Genomic DNA, 23,991 nt, shown 5'->3' on the forward strand with positions numbered 1-23,991 from the left:
GCGCACCAAAAATATTCTCGTCGTTTTATAATATTAATATTGAACCACTGTACTCACATGAACCGATTTAAATATGTTTTTAGTACCTTTATGGATCTTGAGAGAGGAAATGTCATTGCTGGCTATGGAGGCCTCACTGAGCCATGGGATTTAAACAAAAACATCTTAATTTGTGTTCCAAAGATTAATGAAGGTGAGTAATAAATGACATTATTGTAATTTTTGGGTGAACTAACCCTTTAATGCAGTGTCTGTTTGATAACACAAATAGCAGTGAAGTAATGTAATATTTTGAGGAAGAACACTTCAAAATGAAAGCAAGATGTCTATGGGGCCCTTCCTGTTATTTGCTGACTTCCTTGCATATTGTACACCAGAGATTTGACTGTTTGGATATAGTGAGTCAAGTCGCACTTTGCTTTTCCCACATTCCCACCAGCTTTCCTATATTAATGCCCCAAACCAAATGCAAAAGTATGAGACATTTAATTAACCGTAAGTTTAGTTTTTTAAAGTCAAGTTAAGGAACAAAGAAAAGTCTGCTAGCCACAACTGGGGTTCTGCAAGATAACAGATGTGTGAATTCTGTAAAGTCTTCAGACAATCGCAGATAAAAGGCCAGGGAACGTTATTACAGAGTAAATGTTAGTTTAATTAAAACATACTTTCTTTAATTTAAACAAGAGGAAAGTCATGTCAATAGAACACAGAGTGCGATTAAATTACTGCAATTTTGTTCCTTGCCATGTTACACATCACCAATTTCTTGTGTTATGAATGAAGGTATGTGTTATGTTAGTTAGCAAACAGCATTTGTACATGTCACAGACGTGTCTCATAGGACCATCAAGAAGTTTTTTCACACAAATATGAATTTACCAGCATCACTAAGCTGATTATCATTACTTCAAAGGGAAATTGCACCAACTGACATTTCAGTAGCAGCGGGTATTGTTCAGAATGCTGCAAACAAAAAGCACATATAAATATATTCAAAATAAACACAAAGACGCGAGAGTTCCCAAATCATCCTGTTGTGTGATCGTGTGGGGTTCAGAGGTCAGAAGCTCATGAGCAGGTCACGCTCCTGCACGCTGGTAAGGAAAGACTTCCCAAAAACGAAGGAGTGAAGGCCTGCCCGCAGCTTCTCTGCCATCGCCATGATGATATTCAAATCCCCCTCCATTGTTAAGTCTAAATCAGTTTTCAGATTGCGTAGAGATCTGAAAGGTTTCTTCCCCTTCTGCCTGTAATGATCAATAATAATCAATATGACACAATGAGTCTACCTTGACATACAATAAACAACACAATCATGACCTACACTCCCCGCTCCCTTTAGTTACTGTTTCTAATGATGCCAAACTAATTTTTTCACCAGTGCATACTCTACATACAAACGTGGACACGCAATTGTATCTTGTGAATTACCTCAGGAATTATTATAAAATCCTGAATCAACACTGTATTTAAAATACAGCCACCAACAAGGTTTTAGGTATTCCAGTGTAGGTGTATTGTAATGGATGGAAGCTTGCATCTTGAATTTTATCATTATTAACTAAAAAAAATTTTTTTCATTTGAATTGAAATAAGCAACACTATGGAAGCTTATTTCTGCCACTGAATAAAAAAGGTAATTGCTACTTTTTATCTTGCAATTCTGAAAAGTAAGTCTTTTTTCCCCTCAGAATTGGACTTTTTAACTCGCAATTGCAAGTTTATATCTCACAATTCTGATAAAAGAAGTCAGAATTGCGAGATATAAATTCGCAATTGTGAGAAAATAAGTCAGAATTGAAAAAAAAGAAAAGAAAAAAAAAAGACAGAATTGCGAGATAAAAAGTTACAATTATCTTTTAAATTGTTTTATTCCATGGCGGAAACAAGCTTCCGTACAACACAGAGCAGATAAAATAGCTAAATATTAAATTCTTTGTTACTTATTGATAAAATTTCATTTCAATATTCATGACTGCTAAAATAAATCAGACCCAAAATGTTAAATTATGCTATAAATTTTTGCTTACACTACCGTTCAAAAATTTGTGGACAGTACGATTAATTTGAAAAAAAAATGAACTTTTATTCAGCAAGGAGCATTAAATTGAATTGAAGTGACATTAGAGACTTTTATAATACCTTTTTATAACATAAGATTTCTATTTCAAATAAATGCTGTTCGTTTGAAATATCTATTCATCAAAGAAAAATTAAAAAAATTATCAGTTTTCACAAAATATTAAGCAGCACAACTGTTCTCAACGCTGATAATAATAAGAAATGAGCATAATAGAATGATTTCTGTAGGATCATGTGACACTGATGAATTAAAGTTCAGCTTTGTCATCAGTGGAATAAATTACATTTTATAACAATCAAATAGAAAGTCAATATTAAAATTTAAGTTATTTTAAATTGTAATAGTATTTCTTTACTTTATTTTTTTTACTGTATTTTTTTATCAAATATATGCAGCCAACCAAAAACTTGGTAGTGTATATGTGCTTAAAGTTACTGAAAAGTGTTGTCATTCAGTGGATATCAGTGCATTAACCATCTACAGTACTCACATGATACTTAATATCTAGTTAAAATAGACAGAAACAAAGTGGATGAAATAAAAAAATTGTATTAAAAAACAAATCGGCTGCATGCCTGGAGTGTGAGTGTTTAATAAGTACACTGTATAAATAGTTGTAGTCTGACGGCAGAACGCCTGGACTCCATAGCAGCTTTCATTGGCCAAAGACTGCTAAAGTGGACGTTTGTCTGACACTTAACGCAACCAATCAGTTTGTTTTGTTCAGAGTCATGTTTAGAGGTGCAAAATTGAAAAGTCGATGTCCCTACAATAACAGACCAGTGTGTAATTCACTCAAGAACACTGTGCAAGTTTACTGCAACAATGGTGGTGTGAACTTCACATACTTCAAAATCCAGTGTTTATTGTCACAGTTGTAAACACGATGGCTTACTTTTTCCATAAGGGGGTTTGGCATCACAACAGTTTTGTTTCCAGGCGGACCATTAAAGAACACAACATGCACAACTCCCAGAAATCCTGGAGAATTCAACTAGATGACGACTTCAAAACTCCCGAAGCATTTCCCATATTTTGTGCCAAATGCATCAAATGTTCACCCAACATAGGCATAACGTCAATTCAAGTGGTTTGTTATGTTGTGAGCTTAAAGCTGCTGTACTTACGTATCATCCTCAATATATCGGAGCAGTGTCAGGGCCTTCCTGTGCAGCAGGAGAAGGAAGTGGGATAAATACACACTCCGCAGAGAAAGACCTGGCTTCAACAGAAACACCTAGTAACCAACAAAGATGCATTCACACACACACACACACACTCACGTTATCAAGGCCAAAGCGGAGGAAGAAAAGGAGTGAAAAGGGAGTCACAGCAGGCTTACCTCATCTATGAAGGACTTCACAAGTGTGTCTTTGTGCATCACATCCTGAAATATATTCCTAAGAAAAGCAATAATGATTAGTCATATCTTCTTAAGAAATTTTAAGCGCTGCTTTTAAAAAAGCGCTTAAAAAAGCCTTTTTAAACCCTTTTTAAAAAAGGTTCAGAAACTGAGTACTTGACATATGACGTTGATTAGATCAAACTGAGCAAATTATGTGGTGAGAGCCCTCAAATGTTATTACAATTTAAAATAACTGCTTTCAAATTTAATGTATTTTAAAATGTAATTTATTCCTGTGATGGCAAAGCTGAATTTTCAGCATCATTATTACAGTTTTCAGTGTCACATGATCCTTCAGAAATCATTCTAATATGATGATTTCTTCTTATTATCAAAGTTGAAAATAGTTGTGCTGCTTAATATATTTGTCAACATCATGATACATTTTTTCTGGATTCTTTGATAAATAGAAAGTTCAAAAGAAATAGAAATATTTTGTAATATTGTAAATGTCTTTACTGCCATTTTTAATCAATTTAACTCATTGCTACATCGCTTAATAAAAGTATTAATTTCTTTAAAAAAATATTACTGAGCCCAAACTTTTCAATGGTAGTACGGAAGAGGATTAGAGCCAAGCAATAATAAAAAAATAAAACCATTTTGAGATTAAAGTTGTTAAATTTCGAGAAAAAAGTCAAAATAAAATGTTGAGAATAAAGTCATTAAATTACGAGAAAAAACTCATTAAATTTCAAGAAAAAAGTCATTAAATTACGAATTTGTTCTCATAATTTAATGACTTTTTTCTCGTAATTTAATGACTTTATTCTCAACATTTCATCTCGACTTTTTTTCTCGAAATTTAACGACATTTTTCTCATAATTTAATGAATTTGTTCTCGTAATTTAACAACTTTTTTCTCATAATTTAATGACTTTATTCTCAACATTTTATCTCAACTTTTTTCTCGAAATGTAACAAGTTTTTTTCTCGTAATTTAATGACTTTATTCTCAACATTTTATCTCAACTTTTTTCTCTAAATTTAGCAACTTTAATCTTGAGATGGTTTTATTTTTTTATTATTGCTTGGCCCTAATCCTCTTCCGTATGGTAGTGTATGAACATGAATAGTACATTTATAAATAAATTTAAATTAAATACATTAAAATTAACCTAGATTAATAAATGCTGTAAAAATTGTTAGTTCATGATACCTAATGCATTAACTAATTTGGAAATTTTATTGTAAAGCATTACCAAATATTTGAACAGGTCCTCTGTGATTTAATGATATTTATTTAACAGATCTCTGGAATACCTGATTCTGATTGGTCAGTCGCAACATTCTGAGGTCAAATACTTTTTGTAAACTGTAATTGACTTTTGTCCCTATCATCCAACAATTTGCTATTCGATGCATATTCTGTCTCTCTTATCTCCTTCCTCACACATTTAATATCTTTATTAATTTCGCAAGAAGTGGTAATAATAAGCAGGATAATTTTATCCTAACAGTAAGAAACAGCCAATCATGATACAGCTTCCAGACTAAGAAGGTATGAGGGGGTCATACAAGTCTGGGGTGAAGGAGTCCTGGGCATTGATGAGGTTGTCTGAACTGATGTCATCCTCGCTGGCGGCCTTCCAAAGGGCACTGAGCTCCGAGCGCATGTAGCGCCGCTGATGATACGTGTGCTCGTGGCAGGGTGGCATCTGCTTCACTGTGTTAATGTCCACGTCGATGTGGGTGGTGGGGTACGGGGAGTAGAGCACCTGCCGGTAGGGTAACACAAAGCTGCCAGTGGAGTCCTAGGAAAGAGAAGAGAGGGACATTTATAACACTACCATCCAACACCAGGTGTCTTTAATGATTACGGGCCCCGAGTAAATTAGTACTGAACATTCTTTGCAAATGGGCAGTAGTTATGAGTTTCCCATAGAGGGATGCTGTGGATACCTTAAGGAGGCCCTGAACAAAGAGACCGGTGTCATATTTAAACGAGCCATCGGGGTGACAGAGTCGAGAGCACTTTCTCTCCGCAGGAGTGAGGAAGAGACACAGCGTGAGCACGATCTACAAAAGGAAACGTCGTTATTCGACTTACATGCTAAGCTGTGAATGTTGAGAATGTCTATGCAGGAATGAGCACCTTATTGACTTTCTCAGGATTGCTGCCAACCACCATGGAGCAGCCACACGTCTGAAGATGAGAGCTGATAGCCCTATGATAGAGAAAGATGACAAACATCGAAACTTTACTAAACTCATTTCAGATCATTGACTTCTACTAAAGATGTGATATGTCTTACTTGTGCAAAAAGTCTTCATGACAGCTGTCTCCAATATCATCATCGTTGAGCACAGTGTCCTTTAGCTGTAACAAGGAAAATTATTTCTTTATATGGTTCAGTGAAAGAGAGAAAAACATTCAATTTTTCAAAATGGTCAGAAAAAGATCAGTGTGGATGATTATGCATCTTTCCAGCAAGATACATATTGTATATGCTTAGAAATCAATCAGTGTTTTTGTTTGTTGTTCAATATTATTTATAAATGATAAATGATACAGTGTATATACAGGACAGTTCAAAAGTTTGGAACCACTAAGATTTTTAATGTTTTTAAAAGAAGTTTCGTCTGCTCACCAAGGCTACATTTATTTAATTAAAAATACAGTAAAAACAGTAATATTGTGAAATATTATTACAATTTAAAATAACTGTTTTCTATTTGAATATATTTCACAAAGTAATTTATTCCTGTGATGGCAAAGCTGAATTTTCAGCATCATTACGCAGTCTTCAGTGTCACATGGTCCTTCAGAAATCATTCTAATATGCTGATCTGCTGCTCAAGAAACATTTAATGTGTACAATTGTACAAAATATTTGTGTACAATATTTTTTTTCAGGATTATTTGATGAATAGAAAGTTCAAAAGAACAGTGTTTATCTGAAATCTAATCTTTTGTAACATTATAAATGTCTTTACTGCCACTTTTGATTGATTTAATGCATCCTTGCTGAATAAAAGTATTCATTTCTTTAATTTCTTTTCAAAAAAATAAAAATAACAATTCTTACTGACCCCAAACTTTTGAACGGTAGTGTATAATGCTACAGAAGCTTTGTATTTCAGATAAATGCTGTTCTTTTGAACTTTCTATTCATCAAGGAATCCTGAAAAAAAAAGTACACAACTGTTTTCAACATTGAAAATAATCATAAATGTTTATTGAGCAGCAAATCAGCATATTAGAATGATTTCTGAAGGATCATGTGACACTGAAGACTGGAGTAACGATGCTGAAAATTCAGCTTTGCATCACAGGAATAAATTACTTTGTCAAATATATTTAAATGGTACACAGTTATTTTAAATTGTAATAATATTTCACAATATTACTGTTTTTTACTGTATTTTTAATTAAATAAATGTAGCCATGGTGAGCAGACGAAACTTCTTTTAAAAACATTAAAAATCTTAGTGGTTCCAAACTTTTGAACTGTACTGTATATATATATATATAATAAACAAAATATATCTATAAGCATTTATTTACAATGTTCATTAATTGGTTAATGCTGTGACGCTAATTCTTTTGTTCAGGATTTATATTAGCATTCAAAATACAAGTCAAACCTTCAATGACTTGAATACACTCTTGTATGATGAGCATGATTTTATTTTTTCTGAATTAAAATTCACTGTTATTTTTTGGGGGGGGAGGTTCAAAGTCAAAAATGTCAGGGTGATACAACTGTCATGATATTTTAATGAAGAAAAAAAGCCTCATTATTACTATTCAATTCTTATTGCATTAGTAACTCATTTTTATTAAAGGCACAATATTTAATTTTCGCCACTAGACGTTGTTTATTCAAAACAAAAGTGTAGCTTGATGACACCTTTACATTTGTTGAATCATGAGAGGTGTTGTCTTCACGTCTACAGCCGGTGGAAAAGAATCCGACGGGACGCGGGCAGAAATCATAACCATTGATAAGCTAATGTATTAAAGATTTATTAACATTACTGTAGTATGAATCAGGGTGGGGCTGAAAGCTGTTGCAATTGCTAATGAGAGACAAGCATGACACACTGCTCGAGAGCAGTGGAGCTTTTATTATGCAGACGAGCACTTCCGCTTCTTCTTCCGGTCATGCATATATGGGGTAAAGCAGCACTGTTTTATCATTTTAGATAAATTTGTGTGTTGATAGTTGTTTTAATGCTACTCTTGGCGGCTGCTATGAGACACTTGTTGCACACTCCAGTAAGCTAGATTGATATTAGGCATGGTAAAACATGGTACTCGTGGTAAATCAAAAAAAAAAAACAAGTTACGACTTACTGTGTTGAGCTATTTAACATGATTAGTTTTCTGTCTATGAATGTATTCAAACAGTTGCTCATGTCTAATAAAACACATGATATATTAAAGCGTCTTTGGTGTTTCCATGGATTCTACAAAAAAAAAAAAAACTAAATCGAGGGTAACGCGGGTGTGATATCATTGATAAGCGAGGCACAGACACGGTCCGTGTCCTGGTTAAAATTGCTTATTTCTCTGGATTTAAACATTCTTGGAAACATTTGGGACAATGTAAGTACACAATTCAACAAAATATATAAGATTGTTGGTTACACTTTATTTTACAGTGTCATTGTTGCACGTTACATGTACAGTTGTACAGTCATAAATATGATCAAAGATGACTCTAAAAATAAATCTGCATTGTTTATCCTTTTGATCTTTAATTCATAAAATTAGCAAAAATCTAACCTTTCATTGAAGGAAAAGAATTGAAAGTGGGGGGGAAATAACATTATGAAATAAATGTTTTTCTCCAAAACACGTTGCCCACAATTATTAGCACCCCTAGAATTTAAATGGGAAAATATCTCTGAAGTATATTCCCATTCATATTTAAATTTTTTAGCTCATCGGGGTGATCATGAACATGAAATTGTCCAGCCATGACTTCCTGTTCCACAGGAGTATAAACATGAGGAAACACAAAAGCCAAATTCCCTTAATCATTCATCACAATGAGAAAAAACAAAGAATATATTTCTGATGTGCAGCAAATGATTGTCGAGCTTCACAAAATAGAAAGTGGCTGTAAGAAAATAGCTGAAGCATTGAAAATCCCCATTTCCACCATCAGGGAAATAATTAAGAAGTTCAAATCAACTAAAGATGTTACAAATCTGCCTGGAAGAGGACGTGTCTCTATATCATCCTAATGCGCAGTGAGGAGGAATGTTTAAGTGGCCAAAGACTCTCCAAGGATCACAGCTGGAGAATTTCAGAGATTAGTTGAGTCTTGAATCTCAGAAAGCCTAAAAAAATTATCAAAAGCACCTACATCCCCACAAGATGTTCGGGAGGGTTTCAAGAAAAATCCTCTGCTCTCATCCAGAAACAAACTCCAGCATATTCAGTTGTCAGTCAAGACTGGAACTTCAAATGGGACGAGCTTCTATGGTCAGATGAAACTAAAACAAGAGCTTCTTGGCAGCAAACCCACCAGATGGGTTTGGTGCACACATGGATAAAGAGTACCCCATGCCCACGGTTAAATATACTGCTGGATCTTTAATGCTGTGAGCCTATTTTTCTGCTGGAGGTCCTGGACATCTTGTTCAGATACATGGTATCATGGATTCTATCAAATACCAACACAAAAAAATAAAAACCTGACCACTTCTGCTAGAAATCCAATAATGGGCTGTGGTTGGATCATCTGTCGGGACAATGATCCAAAACAAACATCAAAACCAGCACAAAAATGTGTCACTGAGCACAAAATGAAGCTTCTGCCATGGTCATCCCAGTCCCCCGGCCTGAACCCTAAAGAAAATGAGTGGAGTGAACTGAAGAGAAGAAGCACCAACATGGAGCTGGAATCTGAAGGATCTGGAGAGATTCTGCATGAAGGAATGGTCTCTGATCTCTTGTCAGGTGTTCTCCAAACTCATCAGGCGTTATAGAAGAAGACTCAGAGCTGTACTCTTGGCAAAAGGAGGTTGCAAAAAGTATTGAATAAAAGGGTGCTAATAATTGTGGGCAACGTGTTTTGGAGAAAAACATTTATTTCATAATGTTATTTCCCCCCCACTTTCAATTCTTTTCCTTCAATGAAAGGTTAGATTTTTGCTAATTTTATAAATGAAAGATCAAAAGGATAAACAATGTAGATTTATTTTTAGAGTCATCTTTGATCATATTTATGAAGGGGGCTAATAATTCTGGCCAGAACTGTATTTACTGTAGTAATAACTAGAAATTATGCATAATTACCTGCAATTAACCCTAAACCAAACCCTCATCATAACCCTATAGTAAGTATATGTAGTTAATTGCCATTACTCAGTACTGAAATGTATAATTACACTGTAACACTGACACCTTAAAGGGTTAGTTCACCCAAAAATGAAAATAATGTCATTTATTACTCACCCTCATGCCGTTCCACACCCATAAGACCTTTGTTCATCTTCGGAACACAAATTAAGATATTTTTGTTGAAATCCGATGGCTCAGTGAGGCCTGCATTGAGAGCAAAGCCATTCAAACTCTCAAGATCTATAAAGGTACTAAAACATATTTAAATCAGTTCATGTGAGTACAGTGGTTGAACATTAATATTATAAAGCAACAAGAATACTTTTTGGTGCGCCAAAAAAAAAAAAAAAAAACGACTTATATAGTGATGGCCGATTTCAAAACACTGCTTCATGAAGCATCGGAGCGTTATGAATCTTTTGTGTCGAATCATGATTCGGATCGCGTGTCAAACTGCCAAACTGCTGAAATCACGTGACTTTGGTGCTCCGAACCACTGATTCGATACGCTGATTCATAACGCCCCAAAGCTTCATGAAGCAGTGTTTTGAAATCGGCCATCACTAAATAAGTCGTTATTTTGTTTTTTTTGGCGCACCAAAAATATTCTCGTCGCTTCATAATATTAATCTTGAACCACTGTACTCACATGAACTGATTTAAATATGTTTTTAGTACCTTTATGGATCTTGAGAGAGGAAATGTCATTGCTGGCTATGCAGGCCTCACTGAGCCATCGGATTTCATCAACAATATCTTAATTTGTGCTCCGAAGATGGAGGCATGAGGGTGAGTAATAAATGACATTATTTTTGGGTGAACTAACCCTTTAAAATAAAGTGTAACCAGATTGTTCTAGTGGTTTTGGGATATTTTAATCTAAAAATATTACATATTGTGCCTTCAACATTTTATTTTATTTACATTATTCTTCGCTTTTTTAAATATGGGAGAAGCGATTTGAGTTCAGCTCACATCCCAATCTCTTTTTCTTCGCATCCCTTCCTGTCTACACAAAATTCTCACTGTGAACAAAAAAAAATGCACAAAAAATCCTCTCAAAAAATGTCAAAATACTCACATCCACCTCCTCTGGTACACTGTGTTTCTTCATGGAAGTGAGAAGCTCCATTATGGGAACAATCTCAGATGACAACATAGAGATTATGTTGTAACCCTACAAGATAAAACACACACATATGCATTACAAAAACAAACAAACAACAGCTGGATTCAAGTACACAACCCGAAGCAAAGACCTTCTGCATGCAGATGCGTCCCTTGCGGATAATGTGTTTGAGTCTCTCCACACACACGCTGTGCAGTGGCAGGTAGAAACTGAGCTCTGACTGTGGCAGGATGATTGACAGAGCGCAAGTGTTCTTATCACCCTTGAGTTCTCCATCAAAAATCAGTGAGACGATGATGACTCCCTTTTCCGCCAAGACGAAGAATTTCACATCCACTGCGCCGCTCTCCGCATTTCGCAAAATCTCGCCGTTCAGCGTATGATTGGCCAGAAACGTGACCTCTCCATCACTGAGCAGCGACAACCCTTGACCTTTGGGCGCCCAGATGTGGCGTACACGAGGTCCCAGGATGTTGTCCCAGTAAGCGAAGGTTGCAGCCAGCACGGGACACCAGTCCTCAACCAGCACTTCAGTCTTAGCTACAGCTGGAGACTGCGGGGGACAGGCTGCAGACATGATCTGACCTATACGGTCAAACTACGGTCAGTCTCACAATGCAGAAGTCAGTGGTGACAAACGCACTGCAACATCCCTCTGCTGTTGCACTGCACTCATGCAATCTGTTTGAGAGAGAGGAAGAGAAAATACAGAGGACTTGAAAGTGAAAACAGTTCAAATCAGGCCAACATTATAAAATTGCATTGTTGCTTTCTAACCTAGACACATTTGTGCTTTTATGTTGTTGTTTTTCGACCTCAGAATATGTCAGAGGTGTCAAAATATGTTAGAGCTGCCATAGAGCTTCATTCCCTATGACTCATGCTGTATGTCAACATAATGTCAATCACTACACCGCGACTTTCATCTATAAAATTCATCTGCTTTAGCTTGAATAATCGTAATAAATACATTTTTTTTGTCGCCAGTATGTTACACATACAAAATCTTAACGTTACCTGTTTTAGCTCAAAACAACAACACATTCGTCAACCCTTTCCTGGTTCTCTGCTGTCATGAGAGCTGCGAAGAAGCGCGTTGCTGAAGCGCTGGGCACAGCAGCGCCCTCTAGCGGGTGAAGGAGTAATTTGATTCCCCGAGACCAGGGGGAAATTCAATTACCTTGTGAGTTGTTTTGTCAAACCATCACTTTAGGCTGTGATCTGTATTGAGAAAGATATCGCTATTAAATTATAGTATCGAACTACGTTGTACATTATATTGCTGTTATAATATAGATTTTTTTGTTTACCATGCCCTGACACTACAGTTAAATAGGGGTTTTATTGCTTTATATTTCAGTGTTATTTGATATATACACTATACTAGGGGTGTAGCTGGAAAATAGTCTTTTTTTTTTTCTTTTTTTTTTTCTCATAAGGTCCTTGGGGTCAATATGACCCCAATCGACTTTTCCTTAGTTAAAAAAAGGGTTCCCTTCATCTCAGTGGAATAAGATTTGTGACTTTTTATACATTATCTGTCTGTACACACACAAAAACTGGGCTTGATTTGGTTGTTCTAAAGGTATGTAAAAAAATATATATGTTTACAAATCTGGAAAAAATATGATTTTTTTTTTTTTTTAATTTGTCAAATAAAATCGATAAATCCAACATAAATCCAAATATTTTCATACCACAACGAAGGCCTGGTTCTAGAGCACAAAGGCAATGTGGAATGAAAACACACACACACACACACAGGTGTGACTGCAATAGAGAGCATTATTATAAAAATTGGCAAATAAAAACAATAATTACTGCATAAATCTGAAAATTTTCACACATAAATGAAGGTCTGGTACTAGAGCACATAAGCAATGTGGAATGAACATGCTCACTCACACACACACACACACAGACACAAACACACAAACGTGTGACTGAATAGAGAGCATTTTTATAGAAATTGGCAAATAAAATAAATAATTCCTGCAAAAATCTATACATTTTCACAAAAATGCTGATTTAACGTGTTTTATAATGTTTAACTTTGACAAAAATGCTAATTTAATGTGTTTTATAATGTTTAAATGCATATATTCACAAAATATTAATCACAAAAGAGCAGGAAGCCACATCCAGAAAAATTACCTCTGCTGGCCAGATATGGTAATTACCCCTTTTTTTTTTTTTCTAAAACTGTAATTCCTACATGCTTTTTTCTAACCAACAGATGGCAGAATTCTGCCTCTAACACCTAGATCAATATCCAGAAACAACTCATATTTAATTTATATCATAATTAGTGTTTTTTTTTCATAAAAATGTAATATTTCATATGCATGCAAATGGTGTAGTTGAGGAATTTTGCAGTAATTAGGTAAAAAGAAGTACTTCATATCCCCAAAAACACAGCATAAACGTATAGATGAGAAGTAAACGTAAAAAATGATATATAATTTGTATTTTTAAAAATGTATATTTTTTGTACAATCGCTCTATAAATGTTTGGGATCATATTGACCCCAAAGAACTCAAGTGTAAACCCTTATGAGGGTTAATTGTTCCACTGACGAGGAAGATTAAAGGGTTAGTTCACCCAAAAATGAAAATTCTGTCATTTATTACTTACCCTCATGTCGTTCCACACCCGTAAGACCTTCGTTAATCTTCGGAAAAACAAATTAAGATATTTTAGTTTAAAGCCGATGGCTCCGTGAGGCCTTAATAGGGAGCAATGACATTTCCTCTCTTAAGATCCATAAAGGTACTAAAAACATATTTAAATCGGTTCATGTGAGTACAGTGGTTCAATATTAGCCTAATATTATAAAGCGACGAGAATATTTTTGGAGTGCCAAAAAAACAAAATAACGACTTATTTAGTGATGGCCGATTTCAAAACACTGCTTCATGAAGCATCGGAGCACAAATGAATCAGTGTATCGAATCATGATTCAGATCGCGTGTCAAACTGCCAACGGCTGAAATCACGTGACTTTGGCGCTCCGAACAGCAGATTCGATACACCGATTCACTGTTTTGCATTGTTTTGAAATCGGCCATCACTAAATAAGTCGTTATTTTGTTATTTTTTGCGCTCCAAAAATATTCTCGTCGCTTTATAATATTAATATTGAACCACTGTACTCACATGAACCGATTTAAATATGTTTTTAGTACCTTTATGGATCTTGAGAGAGGAAGTGTCCTCACGGAGCCATCGGATTTAAACTAAAATATCTTAATTTGTGTTCCTAAGATAACGAAGGTCTTACGGGTGTGGAACGGCATGAGGGTAAGTAATAAATGACAGAATTTTCATTTTTGGGTGAACTAACCCTTTAACATATTATTAACGACCTGAGGATTAGGCTATTTGTCATCATGTGTCCGTACTTTCTGTCGGCTGTCAAAACCTATGGTCGGAACCAACCTACCCAACCCAATTAGACAAAATGAAGAAAAAAAACAACCCAATTAGCAAATGAATCTTTCGGCTCTTTTCAAACAATCAGGCTAAAATCGGAACCGAATTCAGCACCAGTCAAAAGGGTTAGTAAATCGGTTCGCAACTTCGTCTGCGTCAGTCTGAGAGTTCACCAACGGACTGAGTCATTTGGAGCAGTTTCTCTCTCCCTGAGTCCCTGACAAAGAAACAATATATTTTTATAAGAGAACAAAAGAGTGCCAGATGAAGTGGATTTTTACCCACAGTCCACTGAAACAAACCTGAAAATGCTATCGTTTGCCAGCGACTTTATTAGGTTAAACACCTGCACGAGCAGCTTGTGAATGACTCACTGCAGGTAAAAACATTTTCCCAACCAAAAGGGTGTTAAGTTGACCCAACTCCTGTATCTTGGCAACCGTACCATTTTATTGTCATGTGACCATATATTTTAGAACGACACATCATTTGCCAGACTGTGAAAAGAAGAAGCACATGGGAGGAGTGGAAGTCGCTTGTTTAGCCTACTTTAAAAACTGTTTTTGGCTTGTCAAAGTAAAATTTTAATAACAGATGTAATGGCTGTTTCATCAAAGCAAATTTGTCCAGGTCTAAAACTATTTATGATGCATATTGGTGATTTAGCAATGCTGTGGGGTAAATTGAGCCAGCGTTTTAACTTACCCCACCATGAGGCAATGAATTTAAGTTAAATCTGAAGTATAAACTGGTGTCATTTCAATGTAATATTACGCAACTGGTTTAGTTTATCCTTATTTTCGAGTTTATTTGATAGGAACAGTGCACAAGCACACCAAATCCTTCTCTGATACGAACCAAATGATGTTTAATCATATGTATCTTTCCACCTGTAGTCCTTAATGGCTAAAATATTTTTACAAAGAAAATTTGTAAAAGGAAATTTGATTATTAAATTAGTTTTTAAAATAGGTACATTATCTTTAAAATTTTACATAGGTTTGATTCAGATTCAGTTAGATGGTCAGTTTACACCCACCTACTGACTCGGCTCAGCTTACCCCTAACCTGGGGTAAATTGAGCCAGAGGAACACTTTTTATATATAGCCATATTTTTGGAACCCTTTGTCATAGATGTATTCTGATCATTTAAAATGATAGGAAACATACTGAAATTACTTTAAATACTCTCATTGTACTTCTGCCTCATTTTCCCTTATCTTGAGGACCACATTAGTAAAAAATGGCTCATCTTACCCTACTCTCCCCTACATGCCATAATCAGGCTGTCGAAGTATCAATGGTAGGCTAGCACAGAAGGCTACATGTTTAAAAGTTTAATTTGAGGCTAAATATTGCTAAAAACCATAACAGTGGGATAGATGCAGCCATTTATTTTTCATGGGTCAAAGAGAATGTGAATTTTAGGTTGTAAAACAGTTATGCAGATAAATAAATTGAACGGAAGGAAATCATTTGTATTTTTTATGTGCTGCTACTGCTAAGATGTATAGGTATAGTTTTGTGATGCGATTAGTGTAGTTGTATTTTTGTTCTTATTTCACTTATTTGAATGATTTTTCTGAATTGTACAGACTTGTGGACCCCAGGGAGATTAGCAACCACTTTGTGGAAGCTAATAGGGATCCAAATAAACAATAAACAACCTGTAGCCTAGACAATAATTCACTTCTCAAAAGTAGTGATGAAATGTCCATTGTGGTCACTCTTACACTGTGTCTGAAATTTATATTTGAACTTATGAATGTGGATAGTATGAAATTCGGACTATATCCGCCATGCTGTGACTGTCACATGACCTACCAGATCAGTTGTGGTGTGGTGAGAAATCGAGTCCCCCCAGGACAGGGTTGCCAGGTTTTCACAACAAAACCCACCCAATTGCTCCTCAAAACTAGCCCAATCGCATTTCAGGGCGGGGTCCCACAGTAAAAAACGCATTCCGTGAGATAAAATCCGCATTTTTGGCGGAGCTCCCCAGGTAAAATTGCATATAAGGGCTAAATATCACGTTATTTGTGGTCGCTTCAACCCGCGGACATGAAAAACAACCCACGGCAACAGTGTAAAAGTAGCCCAATTACGCTGGAAAACCACGGACTTGGCAACACTGCCCCAGGAATCAGAAGTAGTAGGCCATCCTGCGACTTTTCGCCTACTTGATTTTCAAACAGGCTACTATGCATTCAGACATACTACTGTTTTTTGCATACTTTATAGTACGGAAGTATTCGATTTCAGACGCAGATAGTCATCTGCAGTATTGTCCTCTCTCTAAGCCTTCTGATTGGCACCTCATCCTTCTACCTCTTGGTATGTAATACACACCGTCCAACCTTGCTGAACTGCTCCACTGATCTCAATTTGGTGGTTAAATACACCACTTGACCCTCGCCACCTCGAACAACTGTTGTTGGATGATATATATTGTGCTCTCAGTTTTCCATTACAATGCCACAAACCTCGTTGACTTATTGTGATGGCAGAGAGAGAGAAAGAGAGAGAGAGACAGAGGCATTTCAGGTTGCCATGGCAACAATGGTGCGAAGCAGCGTTAGCGACACTTTTAGGTGGCGCCTAGCAACCGTATCCATGCATCCAAAGGCCAGGTTACAAGACGGCATGGGAAAGAAATCATTTGTGCAGGCTTTTGTTAGGGCTGTTGCCTTCTGCTTGATTTGCTTGACTACATAATGTGCTTGAAATATAGCAACAGATTATTTGCAGTTCAGTACGGATGAGTGTGCGGCTTTGGTATTATAGCATGATGAGAAACTGATTATGAGCGAGTCTTAATGATGTGTGTTTCTATATGAAACCTTCATGCTCACACGCTCTCTTCACTGATTAGGGCTCGCTGTGCTGATTAGCAGTTGTCATGTCTGCTCTTTACAGAGTCATTACATCTGCCAGAGTGATTTCCCTCCACCCTGTTCCTCATCCCATCCCATCATTCTGTGGTGTGGAAGAGTGGAGATGCAAGGCTCCCGCTCGCCCCAGCCCGCGTGGATGGGTAATGGGTTATTTTTTGCTAATGCCATGGGTATGAAAAAATCTCATATGCAATATATCGTGTCAGCATGCCAAAGCTCAAATCGAGCATGCCTTCAGCGGGAGAAAGTCAGAAAAGAAGGACAAACCTGGCAAACAAACCCACGGGGATGGTTGTATTGTGTGATGGTGCAATTGAAGCCACTTTAAAATATGAGAGAAGCTCAAAGATTTATGACTAGGGTTCAGCTGGTTGACATGTTGTTCCCCTTTGTTTCTTATTTTGCTTATTTGGCAGGCAGATAGGCAGCACCGGCAAACCTTTAGTCTAAACTCATCCTCCTTCACCATCAGTCAGAGTGAAATATGTGGGGGAGATGAACCCCATCTTGGTAATCATTAGCCAACATCCATTTTCCACTGACGCTAATCCGCAGGGTAAAGATTTTAAAGTGTTTTGGGAGAAGCTTTTTTTCCCTCAAAATCAGGACCTTGTGGAAATATTGATTACTTGTCATTTAGCAGATGCTTTTTATCTGAAGTGATTTACAGTACACTAACTGCAGTGTACAGCCTCCCTTGAGCTTTGTCTCAGAACAGAAGTAGGTAAAAGAAAATCTTGTTGAAATAACTGCTGATCTGAGACTGTTCACACGGCAGGGGTTCCCGAACTTTTCAAGCTAAGACTCACCAGCGAGAGAGTTATAATTCATCTCAAGAACCACTAAAAATGTTTTAGAATGAAATATGAGGGGGAAACCCCATTTGTTCTTTCATTTTGTTGTCATTTTTTCCCCCATGTCATACGGTCGGATGAAAATCCCATTAAATAGGGGTGGGAATCTTTAGGCGCCTCAGGAGTCACGATCCATTTCAAAAACGATGCTTGATCTACTTTTTTAATTCATTATTTAGTTTCTTAATCTTAAATTATTTTACATAGGTAATTATATGTACTTTTTAAATTATAACAAGTTAAAAAAAATGAATTAATACAATTGTATGTTAAGATTTTTAATTATATAAACCGCTTCAAAACATACAAGCAAGTAGCCTTGTAAATAATAAAGAGGAACAACAAAACATTTCAAGCAATAAACAAAGAGTGCTTTCAGTATTAGCCTATGTGGGTGATTTTTCTCTTTCTCAGCTTTATTGTTGTTAATTAGCCTATACTGATGACATCATAGACAGCAGGAGATCTAATAAGCTGCATTACACTAATGTACAGATCTCTTTTGAAATATAAGATGTTTTTGTCCTGTCTGTTTAATTCTTTAAGACTTAACTGACTGTTTACATTAATTTCGCATCATAAAAGCATTTTGAGATGCAAGTACATTTAAGGACTTAAACGAAGACGCACACAGCCGCATGCACAAGCGTTCTTCACAAAGCGCACACGGGCATTTAAATTTGAAAGCAGCCTTCTGTCAGTGGGATTCATATTTTTAATATATAAGCCCACAGCATTTCAAACAATGTTGATGTGCCCATAGAAATTTGATGTAATATAAGTCTCTGGTGTCCCCAGAATGTGTCTGTGAAGTTTCAGCTTAAAATACCCACAGATCATTTATTATAGCTTGTCAAATTTGCTCCTATTTGCGTGTGAGCAAAAACACAGCATTTTTGTATGTGTCCCTTTAAATGCAAATGAGCTGCTGCTCCTGGCCACTTTCCAGAAGAGGGTGGAGCTTTAACAGCTCAACAACAACAAAGCTGGAGAATCTCACGCGGCCAAAATGAGGATTGTCAGTAACGGTGTTCAGCCTTACATTGTTCAAACCGGAGTCGACACTGATGGAGAGACTCGGGAAGAAATTACTTTTAGAACGCAACTGGACATTTCTGAATGGTTAGTGGATACATTTATGTAGTTGCTGTGGAGTTGATTCATCTCATCGACTAGCATGTGCCGTCATGTTAATCTTTTGTGCAAATCCAGTGTTGAATTGACCCTCGTTTGTGAAGCAGTCCGGGGTAAAATTGCAGCTTGGCAACAACACTCTACTTCAACAACTCTTCCTCTTCTCTAAAGCAGCCCAACATGGCCTCGCCTCCTTTGTTGCGTGTTCTCGGGGGCGGGGTTTATATAAATGTTAGGGTTAGTGATGTCACTAACCGAGGAAGAAGCTTGTTGTAGTCCCTACCAGCTGTTTGTAGTCCTTAAACAGAGAATTCTTTAAAAGAAAATATCTCCCTTTGCATTGAACTTTGCGCACCGTAACTTTGCAGACATTTTTTATGTTCTAACAGCAACATTACACACTAACAAATGAAATCATAATCAACCACCCCTTTAAATTGTGACGTCATGTGTCACAATTTCCAGGTCCAAATGCTCTGTTAGATCTCAAAAATAGTACTACTTAAATAATAAAGTATTAATCCTCCTAATCCTCTAACCTTTATCTCCATATAAATCACCGTTGGCCAAACAGTGATTTATCTTTAACATTTATCATTAAAATAAAGGTGTCTGGCTGTTGTACAATTAACACCAGAGCCCAAACTATTAAATTCAGTTGCTATTTATTTTTAGATATAACAATTAACACTCAAATAAAAAAAACACATATTTTGCACATAAAGCTGGTTTTGCATTAATTATTTTCCTACTCTAATTCATTTTTGAAATATGATCATTTACACAGTCATAACTTGTTTTCATGACAAATTTATTTAAACATATATTAAATAATTAAGACATTACTAAAGTAAATATGATGAATATGTAAACTAATATAATGCATATATTTAGTGAAATGCTCCTCTCTAGAGTTCATTTCATGTTCATTGAACGAACATGCTGTGGACACTAAATGACTTGCCTGAGGTAAATGTAACGCTACGTAAGATATTACTCTCAAGCTGTTTTATTGATGTCTTTCCACGGTTAAAACACTGGTTGAGAGATTACATGTAATCATATCTATGCATAGATTGTCTGTTCTTCTTCTTCTGCACCTTTTCCTGTTGTGGCGGTTAGCAAACAGCATTGCATTTCCACATGCGCCCCCTTCTGGATTGGCACCTGTGACTTACTGTATTCGTCATCTGAGTGTATGCAACGAACTGTGACGTCCGTACCATGACAGCTCGGGACGAATAAATGTACCGTTACACCCCTATGTGCTATACATAAATAGTGTTCATAAACGCCTGTTGAGATAGTATTCTCAGTTATAACAGAGTAGAGACTTGGACACACACATGACTTAAAGGTCCCGTTCTTCGTGATCCCATGTTTCAAACTTTAGTTAGTGTGTAATGTTGTTGTTAGAGTATAAATAAAATCTGTAAAATTTTAAAGCTCAAAGTTCAATGCCAAGCGAGATATTTTATTTAACAGAAGTCGCCTACATCGAACGGCCAGTTTGGACTACATCCCTCTACTTCCTTCTTTAATGACGTCACTAAAACAGTTTTTTGACTAACCTCCGCCCACAGGAATACACAAGAGTTGCGTTTGTAGAGTGTGTTTGTCGCCATGTCGTCGAAACGCTGTTATTTTCATCCCGCAGTCCAATCACCGGGTCTGATTCCGGCTCAAACTGATAGGGTAAAATTAAAGACATGTTTACAATAACACTGAGCGAGTGCATCTCCACGTTATGGTAAGAGGCGTGACCTTTCCGGGCAAGATGCGCTAAACTGCTGTCGAATCACAACACAGGAACCGCTGGCACAATCAGAACTCGTTACGTATTTCTGAAGGAGGGACTTCATAGAACAAGGAAGTCATCAGCCCGTTTTTATGACAGTGGAAACAGCGGTATACAGATAAGTAAATTATGTGAAAAATACTGTGTTTTTTTACACGCGAAACATGAACACATGTTATATTGCACACTATAAACACAATCAAAGCTTCAAAAAAACACGAAAAACGGGACCTTTAAGAAACGCTGCTATGCTGTCTAGCAAGCTTTTGGTGCTTTGTAAAAAATTATGTACTGTAAGTTATGCCCAATTCAAATTTGAATTTGAGTACTTGTATTATTCATATTTCTGACATTGTATGGACAAACCATCATTATCAGACTTGCTTTGACCCTTTTATTTCCATTCTGCGACCGACACCTTTAACACCACTGGTCTGCAGGGTTATCGACAGGATTTTTTTTTTTTTTTTTTGGCAAAATAATTCAACAATAACTGGTGTTGGTAGCATTAGTGTTGTAGGTAAAGTGTTGGTAGTAACATTTGATTTCATAAATAATTCTCTTCTTTACTGATGTCCTTCTAATATGTCTCTCTCTGTTGCATTTTCTTTTGGGTCGCAGGCGGTTCCCAAGGTCCATCTTAAAGCAAGAATTTATGCATCAGTTCCTGATCCTTTAATGTGTCTCTGAGGAAGGCTCATTCACATAGAAAAGTGGCCCCTGCTCATATTTTCACCTCAGACGTGTCCTGACAGAACACTGCAAGGTCAGGCACTCACCACAGAACACTAGTCATATGATGATGATGATGATGCACACACTGACACACTCATATAAAAATAACTTCTTTTGTTTCAATTTATGAGTCATAGACGTGGAAATGATTAGTTCAGGTATATTTAGATGCTTTTGATTGTGTAACAAGCTCACCTCATAAGGACCAACATACCTTCAGGGTACTTTAAGGTACTGGAAGTGAAGCACATAGAGGTTAATGTTTCACCCTGCAGTTTCTTTAATACAGCTGGACCAGTTTTGACACCAAATACAAAAAGTAGTAACCTGAGGCACATTGTCTTGATGAAAAACTCTGTCCTTGGACTTTTGTGTAACACGATCAATCTAAAGCAGTTTAAGTGGAGGAAAGACTTTAAAATAATAATCTGTTTGGATAGGCTAAATTTAATTCAGTGCAGTACTTATATCAAATACAATTTTTAGCCATCCGTCTTTCCTTTTTGAAATTGAGTTAAGATAGAGTCAGGAAGGAATATAGTTTAAATATAGCTTCAAGTTGCAATATACAAGGTCTAACTTGAACAGCAATAAGTAGGTAATTAAATGCTTAGACATAACAAAACTGACGTTAAGATTTGGAACGAGGATTTTAAAGATGACACTACTAAAGACATTGTAGAACATGACAATGTACAGAAAATCGAACAAATACAGCCTAGGCCTTTACAAATAAAAAAACATAAAAAAAAAAAACCCTTAGCAAGAAAAGAGGAAATGAGTCCTTTGTATTCAGTATATTGAAAGGAAAATAATGCACTACAGTTAATTACAGACAGACGAGTGTCAGTTTTACCCTTAATTTGTTTCACTATGATATTGATGGACATGAACTCACTCAGAGGAGCAAAAACTGATTTCACAAAATTCAACATGTTCCTGGATCAATATCTTTGCTGATCCTGGAACAACATTCCAATCAACCACTCAGATTTGAGGGACAAGTTTACAGTTTATGTCAAGTTTAGGCTTACAACCAGGGTTAGGCTACATCAGTGTTATTAACCTATCATTTCCCTCTGATTTTAAAGATAACTTATGGATAGCCTAAGGTTAAGGGTAGGGATATGGTTAGAATTTAATTTTCAGACAGGATATGTTGTTCCAGGATCAACAAAATATGTTGAACCAGGAACGCGTCTAACACGGCAAAATCAGGACGTGTGAAAATTCTAAATACTCCTGCCTGACCAATTTAGGTTAACTGTATTAAGTAAAAATCAATAGAGCTTTAGCAGGCTTTGCTGTTTGCATACCTGAATCAAAGAGGTCAATAATACCAGGAGAAAACTATCATTGGCATTCCCATTCATTTCAACGGCAGTTGCTTGCATGGCATGTGACCACCTGGAAGTATGCAATTTCAAGTCTGCCATCCTTGCTCGTGGGAACTTAGTTCTGGATACAGTTTTGTTTATGACTTTTTTTTACTCTGGAGAAGTAGGAAAATGACATCACAAAAACACTGATTCACCCTTCACTAGTGACTATCCTGAGCTGTGACGTCAAATGCAGCAGACAGGGACAAATATAAGTCCATTTCATGCTTTTAAGAGCCCTAAAAAAAGTCACTGCCAACACATCTAATAAACTACAGTTGTCAACATTTGAAGTGGATCAAAAAAGTTAATCAAAGTTGTACTAAGAAGAAGGTTTTTAGGACAACTTTGATGAAAGCTTTTGATCCTCTTCAAATGCTGACTAATATATAATAGATTATTTGTGATTTATATGTTTACATGAACTGTTCACAGGTTAAAGAGCATTCCTGCCAGATTTCAAGCACATTGATTAACCAGTTTATGATTAACCAGTTAAGAGTTTTAGTATGTTTAAAAACATTATAGAGACTAAATGTATGTTTTATGAGAAGCTGGATATGTGAAATTTCAAGTTCATATCTCAAATTGACCAACAGCATTGAGCTTTAATATTTTACATTTTTTATATGCCTGTTGCTAAGCAAGAGAATATTGGAAAATGTAGCAAAAAAAAATAACCTTCATGCAAAATTGAGGTGAAGTTATAGCTGTGCAAAAAAAAGGAATAAACACAAGCACCACCAAAAGCAATAAGCCTAACAAGGAGTAGGTTCATATCTGTTTGGCAGTTGTTGTGCTACAGGGAACACTTGAGACAGAATAAGAGCTTAGATGACAGTAACAC

At 36.2% G+C, this 23,991-nt stretch overlaps 1 protein-coding gene across 1 annotated transcript; it reads right to left on the bottom strand.

Annotated features, from left to right (window-relative positions):
* Positions 1 to 631: 631 nt before the first annotated feature.
* Positions 632 to 12,092, bottom strand: c9orf72 (C9orf72-SMCR8 complex subunit). Its single transcript, XM_048204109.1, has 10 exons — positions 11,934 to 12,092; positions 11,047 to 11,597; positions 10,869 to 10,964; positions 5,745 to 5,809; positions 5,585 to 5,657; positions 5,392 to 5,508; positions 5,008 to 5,243; positions 3,426 to 3,483; positions 3,211 to 3,320; positions 632 to 1,247 (listed from the first exon to the last, which is right to left on the bottom strand). Exons 2-10 carry the CDS (start codon positions 11,491 to 11,493, stop codon positions 1,061 to 1,063), a joined length of 1,389 nt encoding a protein of 462 aa, XP_048060066.1. The 5' UTR covers positions 11,494 to 11,597; positions 11,934 to 12,092; the 3' UTR covers positions 632 to 1,060.
* Positions 12,093 to 23,991: the final 11,899 nt, after the last annotated feature.

This window comes from Megalobrama amblycephala, linkage group LG10 (genome assembly GCF_018812025.1).
Source record: "Megalobrama amblycephala isolate DHTTF-2021 linkage group LG10, ASM1881202v1, whole genome shotgun sequence".
Lineage (NCBI taxonomy): Eukaryota > Metazoa > Chordata > Actinopteri > Cypriniformes > Xenocyprididae > Megalobrama > Megalobrama amblycephala.

What these genes read in the sequence shown, in the direction of transcription:
- c9orf72 (XM_048204109.1), bottom strand. Translation starts at nt 11,493, where the DNA reads ATGTCTGCAGCCTGTCCCCCGCAGTCTCCAGCTGTAGCTAAGACTGAA. An exon ending in TGAAGTCCTTCATAGATGAG is followed by an intron (nt 3,321 to 3,425) that starts GTAAGCCTGCTG and finishes GTTGGTTACTAG; the next exon opens with GTGTTTCTGTTGAAGCCAGG. An exon ending in CGATATATTGAGGATGATAC is followed by an intron (nt 1,248 to 3,210) that starts GTAAGTACAGCA and finishes TGATCATTACAG; the next exon opens with GCAGAAGGGGAAGAAACCTT.